Source organism: Fulmarus glacialis, unplaced genomic scaffold (genome assembly GCF_000690835.1).
Source record: "Fulmarus glacialis isolate BGI_N327 unplaced genomic scaffold, ASM69083v1 scaffold11765, whole genome shotgun sequence".
NCBI classification, from domain to species: Eukaryota; Metazoa; Chordata; class Aves; order Procellariiformes; family Procellariidae; genus Fulmarus; species Fulmarus glacialis.
The window spans coordinates 1-12,026 of NW_009211199.1; the positions used below are offsets into that span (position 1 = coordinate 1).

Consider the following 12,026-nt stretch of genomic DNA (forward strand, 5'->3'; position numbering starts at 1 on the left):
GGGGCGGGGGAAGAGTTGCTAAGTGCACCACACTGCTGGCAGGTGTTAAACTTCCAGCTGCTTGCCCATCTTGCTGAGGGCATCGCTGACAATGTCCAGCTCATGACGTAGCTCATTCACCACGCTGGCAATGCTCTTCATGTCTTTCAGGATCTGCACGCTTTGAGTATATGGATTGTACTTCACGCCAAATGGGCGCTTGATGGTTTTTGCAAACTCTCTATTCAAGTAAAAAAAGAGAAGGAGTTGTTATAAACAAAACACAAATGCATCCTCTGTATGCAGCAGTATCAATAACCACTTTTCTAAACTACTTAACTTTCTTAAAAATAGTTGTAATTGTTATATAGTTCATCATCTTTCCCACCCAGTACATGGAAGACGAAGCAAATACTAATCTTGGCTTTCCAACCCCATGAAAGATAATTATAAAACTGTGATAAGAATAAAAGGGTTTGGTGCTGCTACCAAGAGATGCATGAAATCAAACCTGCTTTTATAAAACTGTGAAAAAAGGGAAAAAAACCTGTACCTCATCTTTTCCTTTGCTTCTTCAAAACTTTCAGAAACAAAGTAAACCTCCTGGAAAGTTGTAATGAGACATTCTTGCTTGCAGGTGACCTTTGGATCAAAAGGCTTGACTTTGGCACTGCCAGAGAGCGAGTGCTGATAATGTGTCAGAGGAACATCACCACCCAAATAATCCACAAGGAAGATGACATGAGGTAGAGTGAATAAAAAAAAGATAAAGTGAGACCATATTTAGTGCATTGCTTCTTAAAATTTTTATCTGCAGATGAACAGTGGCTAAAGTTTAACAAACAGAATAACTCTGAACCGTCATATTCTGCCGATCTGGGTCAAAAAAGAGATTCCTCAGACACGAGGTTCATGTGTAAACAAGAGCAATATTTTCAGAATCTGATTAAACCAGCAGAGCTTTATTCTGAAATAGTTACTTGGAACCTAACATTAAGAAATACCAGTCATCTAATGCTTCCTGCAAAAGACATGGGAGCTGCTCAGCATATATCCAAAAGCAGACTGTCCAGTGATTATTGCCACAGTGAATTTGCTTAAAGTCTAGTAGGTATCTAGGAGCTTTCAAAAGAAGGATTTTTAGAATTATACTTCATAAAAAACAGGGCAAAACAGTGACAATAATAATCAGGTACAAACAAAGAAAAGAGGTAAATCAGCAGTAGATAGTCTTACCTTGAGCTCACTAATTGAAGAGAGCAAGCCAGCCCCATAAACTCGTAGCTGTCCCTCTTGCTTGCACAAGCCAAACTCTACAGTGAAGAAGTAGCACTGAAACAGAGAAGGGAGTAGAATAATCCAGCCTTCAGCAAAGATGCTGTGATGAACTAGATGGGGCCATTTCGGTTTGTAGGTAGTGTCAAACGGTTGCAAGTATCAGACAGTCTGACTTGGTTATCCTTCTCAGATATTTAAAGAGGAGGGAAGCCAGAACGGAAGGGTGAAGAACCACAGGACTGCATGTCTCTCATAAGAAAGATTGATATTATAGATCACCCAAATAGGCTAGAAGCTGTTAATGTCAATAGGAACATGGAGACATAAATCTGTTTTGAGAAATATTATCATGACATGACTAGCTTTAGCTTAAAAGGAACTGGATAGAGAGGATCTCTGTGAGTGAGTGAAAACATAAGCTCACTACAGTTTGTTCCTCATTTGCTTAGTGGTCTGTAAAATTAAAGATACTCAGTTTGCTGGATTTCAGGATTTCTGCACGTATATGGGGAGGAATGCTATTTTCATAGACGGCTTAATTCTGTTCCCACTGAAGGTAGTAGAAATTTTCCCACTAGCTATACCAGGTGGGGAAGAAAATGTAAAAATATCAGTAAACCAGTTCTTTCATAACTGGCATCAATTATTTTTGATCTAAATTTAATTTTCATCTTAAAATATTTTTGCCAAAGCGTCCAGAAACTGATATCCAGGAAATAAGATTAATTTATATTATTTGAATTTCTTGGCTGAAAAGTATCTAATGCTAGCGCTCACCACATTCAATGAAAACACCACATCATTTCAATTCATTCTACACATTAAAGAAATAGATTACTTTTAAATCATTGAATCATGTTCCCAGAAGTAAAAAGATTTTGTCTGGAAGAAACAGACCATAGAATTTCAATCTGGAAGACGTGACCTACCACCAGATGTTGCACCCTTACTTGACAGCCAACTGAAGAAAAATACCAATCATATCAACCTTAAAATATATTTTTTTTCCTAGCATGGAAAATTGTAATATGCTTTAAAAGCCAAGAACCAGTGAAACACATAGGTCTAGCAGCCAGTGTGGCTAATGTTGATACAAAGCTCCAAATTTATTCGATGGAGTGGGATCAGCCTAGTAAAGCATGAAGCTTTCAATGGGATCACCAGGCACTGAAACACTCACTGTTGCCAGTTTTTGGACAGCCTCATCTGATGCCCCAAGTGATGCAAGACCAATTTCCTGGGAGAACTGAGCAAAACTGGGTTCAGCCAAAAGAGGGACGTGGCCTAGGAGTTCATGGCAGGTATCACTGGAAAAAGAAACAAAATAAGATATCTCATGATCTGTCTTTGTGGTAGAGTGAAAAAGCAGCACCACTGAGCAGATACAATGTCTTGCATTAAACTACTTAATATTCAAAAGGCAGAAAAGTGTCAATCATGTTTAGCTGAAAGCAATTGAGCAGGTCATATGAGTTCTAAAGAACTATATAAACTCAGATTTTCAAATGAAGCTGTCTAAAATTAAGATCTGAGCTCCACATTTATGAAGCAATTGAATATTAAACTAACTCTGTGCACAATGACATCAGTAAGAGCTCTCCAGTAACATGCTGTACTTTTGAAAATCCTGTACTTATAAAGGTGGCACTTGAGCATGCTAAAACTTCATTATATTCAGGGTGAAGGCTGAGTCTTCAGCCCCTTAAGAAATAAGTTTTCTTGCTGGTGTTCTTGAACAGCTTTTAAGTAGCTTGGCTCTGGGCAGTGAGATTCAAAATTCCCTCTCTCAAATTCTACCCCAAGATTAAATGACTCACGGCTCTGGTGTATAGAGAGGGTCCGAGCTGTGTCTAACATATTGAGTGCAGTGAAAGACTCTGAATGCTAATCCTGCCAAGAAGTCTCTGGGCGATAGATATCCAGCAACGGGGCGGATGGTGAAACCTGTGCGCTCTGAAAAGGAACAGAGAAATTGTACATTAGTTTAGTGCAGAATTGCACAATGTTGTCACCTTTCCTGCTACAACTAGGGTAAAAGCCACGGCACTACCTTGGCTCAAGAGCATGTGAGAAAATTAGGCACGATTAGAAAAAATAGGCCTAAGCTTGAGAATGACCAACATTTAGTAAAAATGTCCCTACCTCTGTATAGGTGGATTTCCTACGATTTCATGCCTAGAGCCAACACAATACAGCTAGGTACCTCTTCAGCCAATCCTATTAGTCTCTTCAGAGGTAGCATTGCCCCTCAAATATCACTGTTCATATATATTCAAGACACAATACGCTGATGGCCAAAAGGCCTCTTGAAGGACCAGAATGAATACAAGCAAAAGTGACCAAAGGCGTTTTCTCATGCCCATATAATAGCAGGGTGATTTGCAATGGACCTTAGTTCCTTTTTGTGTAAGAAAATTAGTACATTACCTTTCAGGAAGTGGGACACATCTTCCAGCTGGGGGATATTGTCTTCCCTGTACCCACAGTATTTGGTGAGCAAGGGTAAGTTTTTAAGGTACTCTCTGCAGGCATGAGTTGGGTAAAGCTTGTTAAGCTCTCGGTACACAGTACCCCAAGTCTTGATCTCCTCCTCAGTGAATTCAATCTTGGGAATTGGATCACCACTACAAGGGGAAGAGGAAGAAAGGATATTCCTTGGTAAATGGCTAGTAATGGATGACTCATTCACTTATTATTATTATTTAACATTTATGTGGCTGTGACACCTGGTCAGGGTTAAGATCCCATTGCATTAGGCACTGTCAAATACACAGTGAGATCTGGTCTATGCCCTGTAGAGCCTTTAGTCAAAGCGCTTACTCTCTTTTCCACCTAAATCAACGAACAGGAATCTTTGCATTGACCTCACTGGAGCCTGAAAGCTTTGGTCCTGTAAACAGTTTCTTAGGTGTTTAATGCTGAGAGTAACATTTAAAATACCTGCAAAACCTTTACAGCTTCAGGAGCTGAGAACACATCCTTTTCCCCTGTAGGACTTCCCTGCCTACAATTACTTTCTGTTACCTTTTTGATTTGTTTTAGAAAAAGAGAATTCCCTAAATTAATAACACAATGTGTGGAAGCAGCTAAATATACACACTAGGTAAAAATCATGCTTCTACGCAGAGGAGACAAGCATCTGTCTGAACATATTAATTGTAGTCCACGTCTCCTATTTAGCCCTCAGGATCTTGGTTAAAGTGGATTATAGCAAGGGTGTGACCTAAAGCCCGCTGAGAGCAATGGGAGCATTACACTGAGCTTCCACTGCCAGCCAGGTAACCAGCATGGCAGATGCTTTCCCAAGGGAGTCTCTGTTAACACCACATTAACAGTAACCGACTCTGTGCTGTGGTAACCAGTTGCATTAATAGACAGTACAACAGAGCTCTAGATACCCACCATTTCTAGGTCATTTCCAGTTGAGGAATTTGGCATCTAAATTCAAGCAGGCAACAGCAGCACGAAAATCAGGTTTAGAAAGAATTTACAGCACTGGGCTATGAAACTCCTACTGCTTTAAGAGCTCCCTCCCCCAAGCAGCACCTCTAAAGACAGAAGTTCTTCAAGTTTCTTTTCACAGAAAACTTCTTATCTACACATCACTTGCACTAGTTTGAACCAGGAAAGAAAACTCAAGTATTAACATTTGCCCAGAGAGTTTATACTCAGTGGTCAATGGGCTCTACATTGGGTTTTGCCTCCCCTCCCTCTCCTTCGCAAAGGAGACCAATCTGCCCTAGTCAAGTCAGTACGTCCTGGCACAGGCAGCTGTGCAACATGCATTGTCCACCCTCTTCCTTTGTTGCACCCATTTCCAGGGAAGCGGGGAGGGACCGCAGAGTCCAAATGCACCACGCTGCAGGAAGCCCACGCGGGCATCGCTGCCCATCTGAGGATCAGCGCTGCCGCAGGTGCCATTACGGCCGAGCAACCACAAGCTGATCCTCAGGCCTATCAGAGGTCCAGGGAGCTGTAAGATGGCCTAGATCTATCTTTTAATCTTGTCTTACATCTCCCTTCATTTTACCCCTCCAGCTGATTCCTGAGCCAAGCACGTCTCCACGAGCTCTGAGCCCAGGGAACATGAGCTCCTGCCAGTCCACTCTGCTATTATTTCAAAGGACCCAGAAGGCTTATTCTAGAAGTTGTTGAGCTTACTGTTTGTAGTTCATAGCCAGGTCTGCAAAATACTTTCGCCTCTTGCGATAGACATTGTCTTTGAAACCCTGGAGGAGGGGGAAGGGGAAAAACAAAGTTAAGTGAATTTCCAAACTGTAGTAAATAAATTCATTTAAAACAAGACACTTGAAATTTCTTCAGTTGGGAAATATAAAAGTATGCTGTGTAAGAATGAGAGGACAGGGCAGGAATCTCATAGCTGTAGTCTAAAATATTTAATAACTGTGAACTAAGCAAATACTCCAATTCAAAGTAAGGATCAGCGGTTTTATGCATGCAACTATATATTCAGTAGACAAGGATTCATTTTAGTCGTATCAGTATTTATACAAACTTTGTTACTTGCTTGATTATTCTAAATTACAGGACAAATTGCCCATTTGCACTGCCCAAGTACCAATTTGTTTGCTCCGTTTATAGCAAGGAAGAAAGAAAGAGGAGGAACCAAGCCTGCTGCATAGCAGCTTTTTTTTTTTTTTTTTTTTTTTTTTTCATTTGTATGCGACCACTCAGGGCCCAGACCTGGAGTCCTCACACGAGTAAGCCTTGGAGAAAGACATGGGAGCTGAATTCAGTGACAGCCTTGCCCAAACTAGGAAAAAGACATGAAACTCTCAAGAGAAGGTGCTCGGACCCACAGAGGCGCCGCTGAGGGGAAGGAGAGGGAGGAGGAAAAGCTGCAATTTTTTTAAAGTAAGCTCCACAAAGTACATTTTCACTAAGGATGGAGCATAGCGGGGGAAAGATACTTACTGGATGGTCAGCATCCAAATCGGACCCATACATCAGCACTCGGTTTGCACACTTATCCAAATCTGAGATCTTCTTAGGAAACCAGGGAACATTCTCCATGTCTAGGGAATGCATGGAATCCACAAAGTTATTAATAACGCCGAGCATGCTGCGGGAGGAAACACTACTTTCAAGTATGGCTATGGTGGTTACAAGCGAAATCTATAAATTAAAAGGGTCATGAATAGGACAAGGGAGTCCACTGCCTATCTGGCACCAGCCTACAGCTCACACTTCCTCCTCTGTCACTGCCACGGTCTGCCTACAGAGCACAGCCAGCTCCGAAGTGTCCAGGGGAGGAAACAGTTAATACGGGTTTTCTGTGGCCTTAACTGTTATTACTGTTAATGTTAGAGTAGTATCTAACCACTCCCACTGAGACAAGGCACCTCGAATACTGTGTTCAGTTTTGGGCCCCTCACTACAAGAAGGACATTGAGGTGCTGGAGCATGTCCAGAGAAGGGCAACGAAGCTGGTGAAGGCTCTGGAGCACAAGCCTTATGAGGAGCAGCTGAGGGAACTGGGGCTGTTTAGCCTGGAGAAGAGGAGGCTGAGGGGAGACCTCATCGCGCTCTACAACTACCTGAAAGGAGGTTGGAGCGAGGTGGGGGTTGGTCTCTTCTGCCAAGTAACTAGCGATAGGACGAGAGGAAATGGCCTCAAGTTGCACCAGGGGAGGTTTAGACTGGACATTAGGAAAAATTTATTCACCAAAAGTATTGTCGAGCCTTGGAACAGGCTGCCCAGGTAAGTCACCATCCTGGAAGTATTTAAAAGACATGTAGATGTGGGACATGGTTTAGTGGTGGACTTGGCAGTGTTAGGTTAACAGTTAGACTCGATGATCTTAAAGGTCTTTTCCAACCTAATTGATTCTGTGATTCTAAGGCATCCTTGTGCACACTGCTGTGAATCTTCTAGGCTACGCAGTGGGCAAAGGAGCAGAGGAGCGATTTGCCTGTGGTCCCTGGGCAGAGTGGGAGCAGGTTTGAGTCCTCGCATCCTGCTTTACTGACCATGGGAAATAAACATTGCTCTATGGTTATGTACCTCAGAAGCACCCAGCTTTGCTGAGGGGAAGGAGAAGGAGGCAATTTCAGCCCTGCAGCCTTAGAGAGATGCATCAGTACAGTTTTGCTACGAACTTTTTTTTTTTTTAAGCCTGAGAAAGTTTATAACCAAGCTCTTGACAGAGTGGTTAATGCACTGTTTTTCTGCCCCAATGCTCTTCAGTTTTCTTAAAAAGCACAGGGGGAGTGTCTAGATTGAAATTCTCCTTACTTCGGGCTACAGTAAGCTGGTTTTATCCAAGAGACACCAGATGTCACCTTCCCCTAACTACCAGCCTGTGCCAAGCACAGTGGCCGAGAAATACATGGGACCAACTTCCTGCTGCCCTGAACTTTAGGTATCTCTTTAACTAGAAGCAAAGGTAAACAGGATGTGAAACATCCTAAAGTTAAAAGGCACCTCTTTCACACTAACATAAGTAACTGGTTATGATGAAAAGTGGTAAAAAAAAAAAATTTAAATCAAGAGCTAAATGAGGAAATTGCAGAATCCATCTCCCACTCTCACCAGTGTCTGAACTGAACTAGGATAGAATCATAGAATGGTTTGGGTTGGAATGGACCTTTAAAGGTCATCTAGTCCAACCCCCCTGCCATGGGCAGGGACATCTGCAACTAGATCACATTGCTCAGAGCCCCGTCCAACCTGACCTTGAATGTTCCCAGGGATGGGGCATCTACCACCTCTCTGGGCAACCTGTGCCAGGGTTTCACCACCCTCATCATAAAACACTTCTTCCTTATATCTAGTCTGAATCTACCCTCTTTTAGTTTAAAACCATTCCACCTTGTCTTGTCTGCTAAAAAGTCTGTCCCCATCTTTCTAATAAGCCCCTTTAAGTACTGAAAGGCTGCAATAAGGTCTCCCCGAAGCCTTCTCTTCTCCAGGCTGAACAACCCCAACTCTCTCAGCCTTTCTTCATAGGAGAGGCGTTCCATCCCCCTGATCATTTTTGTGGCCCTCCTCTGGACCCGCTCCAACAGGTCCATGTCTGTCTTGTGCTGAGGGCTCCAGAGCTGGACGCAGCACTGCAGGGGGGGTCTCACCAGAGCAGAGTAGAGGGGCAGCATCACCTCCCTCAACCTGCTGGCCACGCTGCTTCTGATGCGGCCCAGGATCTGTCAGTATTATACCTCTGTCATCATGGTGTACAGTCCCTGGCCAAGCCCTGCATTCAGACTTTGCCTACATGCCGCCCTGCATTGGTCTGCGTGGGTGCAGGGACCCCATTCATGTCAGTTGTGCTGTGCTGAGCAGGGATGGGAGCACAGATAACGGACATGCAATTTGCACCAGCCTGAAACAGCCTGTATTCCTAGATGACACCAGCCAATGCAGCCCATATCAACCAAACGTTGCTCATACTAACCAAACTACACTCATTCGCAACACAGAACCATAAACCTGGTAGCTACTGATTGAAACACTATACAAATGCAGATGTGGACACCATAAAAAGATTTGGAGAAGTGCATTTTCATCAGAACTGCCTTTTGTACTTACCATCTTCCCGGACATTGAAATGCTCTGTCGGGTTCATAGAGACAACGTTGACGTGGGATTTCAGGAGCTGGAAGATCTCATTCAGTTGTTCCCTGTTACTGTCACAGTCCACAAAGATCTCAAACTCAGAATTTTGTCTCTTGGACTTCCGTGACTCAATGTGTACCAGATTTACATGCTTCTCCTGTTTTTTAAGAAGTAATGTTTTCAAACAGATTGACTAAAAACTAAAATTTGATTGTCAAATGAATATTCACCACCTTTGTGAAGCTATTTTAGTTAACTGGCTCTCTTGATAGCAGTTTGCTTACTGGAGGAGGGGGAAATGGTTTGATTTTAAAAAGCCTCCCATTCAGAAGAAAACGAAAGAGAACCTGTGTTCTTTCAATTTCATTCATTCTGGAAGCACAGAAAGACACAGTCACGAGGTTTAAATTCATAGACCTTTTTCTTTCATCCCTCCCATAGGAAGCTGATTAGCAACTGGGTCTGGGGAAATTCACCAAAATGCCAATCAAGTCACCATATAATTATCTCACAAGCAAGCAAGGAATTTAAAAGTAGTAGTTTTCAGGCCATAAATTTCACTTTTCTTTTATTTGAAAAATTATTTAATCATATGTCTTATATCAGGAACACAGAGAAGACCCCAGGCTAAGACATGCAGGACCAGATGACAGAGCACAGTGGCACTGCGCATATTCCTTGCACAATACCTGCCCAGCAATCAAAGGAGTGCGGTTGTGCAGTTGCGGTTCCTCTGCCACCCTCCGTCCGGCTAGGCAGGGTGACAAGGGCACTGGACTCAACCCAGTGTGAGAGAGCACCCCAAGTGTCTACCTGCCATCGGCAGGGGCTTCAGACCCACCTCTCTATGCAGTAGAAACAATGAGTGCCAATCCTCTTTTCATGAGGGCAAAAGACAAAACTCTCTCAGTCTTTAGTAAGTGCAGATAATACATTTTGTGAAGATTTTTAGCCAGCCAGCATCTCATTTCTGAGGCATAAATTTGCCTTCATGGGTAATTTTGGGTGCAAAGTGGGAGCCAGGTTAGGAATCGCATCCTTACTAAATGGATGTAATTAATTCTAGTGTGTTCCAAAACAATCCTTACAATTTAAAAATACAGACCTGCTGCAGCAATGTGATTATTACATACCTGAAAGAGTTTTAATGCTTTTACAAGTCCTCCAACTTCATTCTTCAAGGAAAAAATGATGGCTGTTCTTCCTCTTTCAGCTGCATGGTCTTCATTCTCTTTATTATCTTCAATCATCATGTAATTTGACTTATTCAACTAAATGCAAACAAACAAAAAGATTTTTTTTAATGGCTAGTAGTGCAAAAAGTGTGAAGTTTTACATTTCAGTTTGTCTTGGGGTAATATTGTGCTTTGACTGATCAACCACAAAAGGAAAGGTCCAATTAAATCATTACACAATAACAGGCATAAAGTTAGGCATGCATAGAATCTGTGAGAGCTGAGGATGAAATACTGAGATTTCTTTTTTTCAGTTGAATGATTTTATAGACATCTTTAGTCATTCTCCAGGATGCAGAAAACGTTTTCAAAGTATAGTTTATAATTAGCATTGGTTTGGGGTTTTTTTTGGGGGGGAGGGGAAGGAGCTATAAGATGTCAGCAGAAATAGTAAGTTGAACAAAATACTTGTTAGCAAGTTCGATGAACATTGGTAAAGAGAATAATCCAAACCCCACTGGATATAGGTAGGAAAAGATGGATCAGGATTTAGTAGACCAGAACTGAAAAATCCTTGCCTTTCTCTCGCTACATGACCGTAATGCACTGCTTTTACAGAGAAAGGAGACAAAACCTAAGGAGTCAAAAACGTTGTGCTGACCGGAATCTGTTGACTATAGAGACAGTCCCACTCTGATCAACCACAACCAAGTATTCCATCTGTCGGGTCCCCTAATTCACATGCCAAACCCTTATCATAATCACCCAAATCACACATTAAAAATTTTCAGACAACCAACACTGTAGGACCACAGGGTTTTGTACATTGCTAGTGATCACACTCCTGACTGTGTTGAAATCAGTGAATATTACAGACCATATTCTTAGCCACATGTAGCCAGGCCATAAATAGAGATAATATAGAAACAATTAAGAATGCAGAAAATGAAAGGTAAAGAAAAAATACAAGGCTTAGAAGCAGAGGCTGTGTCTCACATGTCTTCAAAACCTTGCAAAAAGAAACAAAAAAGGTGAGGTTTGTGAAGGAGCCAGTGAGAAAGAGAAGAGGAAAAATGAAGGCACATTATTGCTATTTGGAACTATTTTTTGATTTGACAGAGTTTTTAAAGGTACGACTATCTGGTGACAACTCATCAGGAATGGAAAGAGCAAAAATAAAAATGCAATCAAAATGCAGCAGTTCCGTTGCTTCCCTTCTACAGTCTCTCCAACTTTAAACCTCTTTAAAATGGATAATGCTATACAGCTAAGTATTTCTATCTATAACAGGTAAGTTTAAAGATAAAAACCAGATATTACCTAGCTTTTATCAAAACGTTCCCATTTAGCTTTCAGATTAAGAAGATAATCTGCCTAACAAAATAATGAAATTAGTTCATTTTAAATTGAGTGGTTTACAACAAGGCAGATATTTGATGCTGCTCTAAGAAAGGTTTCAAGCAGGTTACTAGCTGTGAGCTCTTTAGGGTGCAGAGGTGGTATCCCATGGAAGAGTTCTTGCTTCAAGCCCACTGATGCTTATGGAAATACAATCACTGGATTTCTGACTTGGTCCCCATCTCTAACGAGTTGTCACTATATGATGAGCCTGGATGACAGTGTCAGTCCATCACACTGTTTCTGATCCAGCAAAGCCACTGATCTCCATCAACTTGAGTCCAGACATGAAATTTTCTGCTGAAAGTGGGTGATGGGGCCCAATCCGGATTCTGCTGAGCAGCCTGCAGGTTCCACAGCTCGCTTCAACAAGCATCAGATCAGGATCACAAGAGCCAGGAACGGGCACTGAGCAAGGGTACTCCAAGAAGAGAAGAAAAAACTAATAACCCCACAATTACATATAGGTTATTGGTTGTTTTCTCAAGTGCAGAGATAGCCATTTGCATGAGCCAAATCCTACTCAGATGATACTGCTGTAGAAGAAGCTGGATGCAAAGAAGTCTCCGTTACAAACAGAGTTAGATGGTGGTCTTTGAAGGCAAAAACTGTTGGGCTGT

At 42.0% G+C, this 12,026-nt stretch overlaps 1 protein-coding gene across 1 annotated transcript; it reads right to left on the minus strand.

The window, feature by feature from the left end:
• Nucleotides 1-45: 45 nt before the first annotated feature.
• On the minus strand, nt 46-10,083 carry TPH1 (tryptophan hydroxylase 1). The gene is made up of 11 exons (XM_009577442.1): nt 9,967-10,083; nt 8,807-8,990; nt 7,984-7,986; nt 6,193-6,293; nt 5,419-5,486; nt 3,685-3,881; nt 3,075-3,210; nt 2,438-2,564; nt 1,216-1,311; nt 533-666; nt 46-220 (listed from the first exon to the last, which is right to left on the minus strand). The coding sequence occupies exons 1-11, from the start codon at nt 10,081-10,083 to the stop codon at nt 46-48; spliced, it is 1,338 nt and encodes a 445-aa protein (XP_009575737.1).
• Between the last annotated feature and the right edge of the window lie 1,943 nt (nt 10,084-12,026).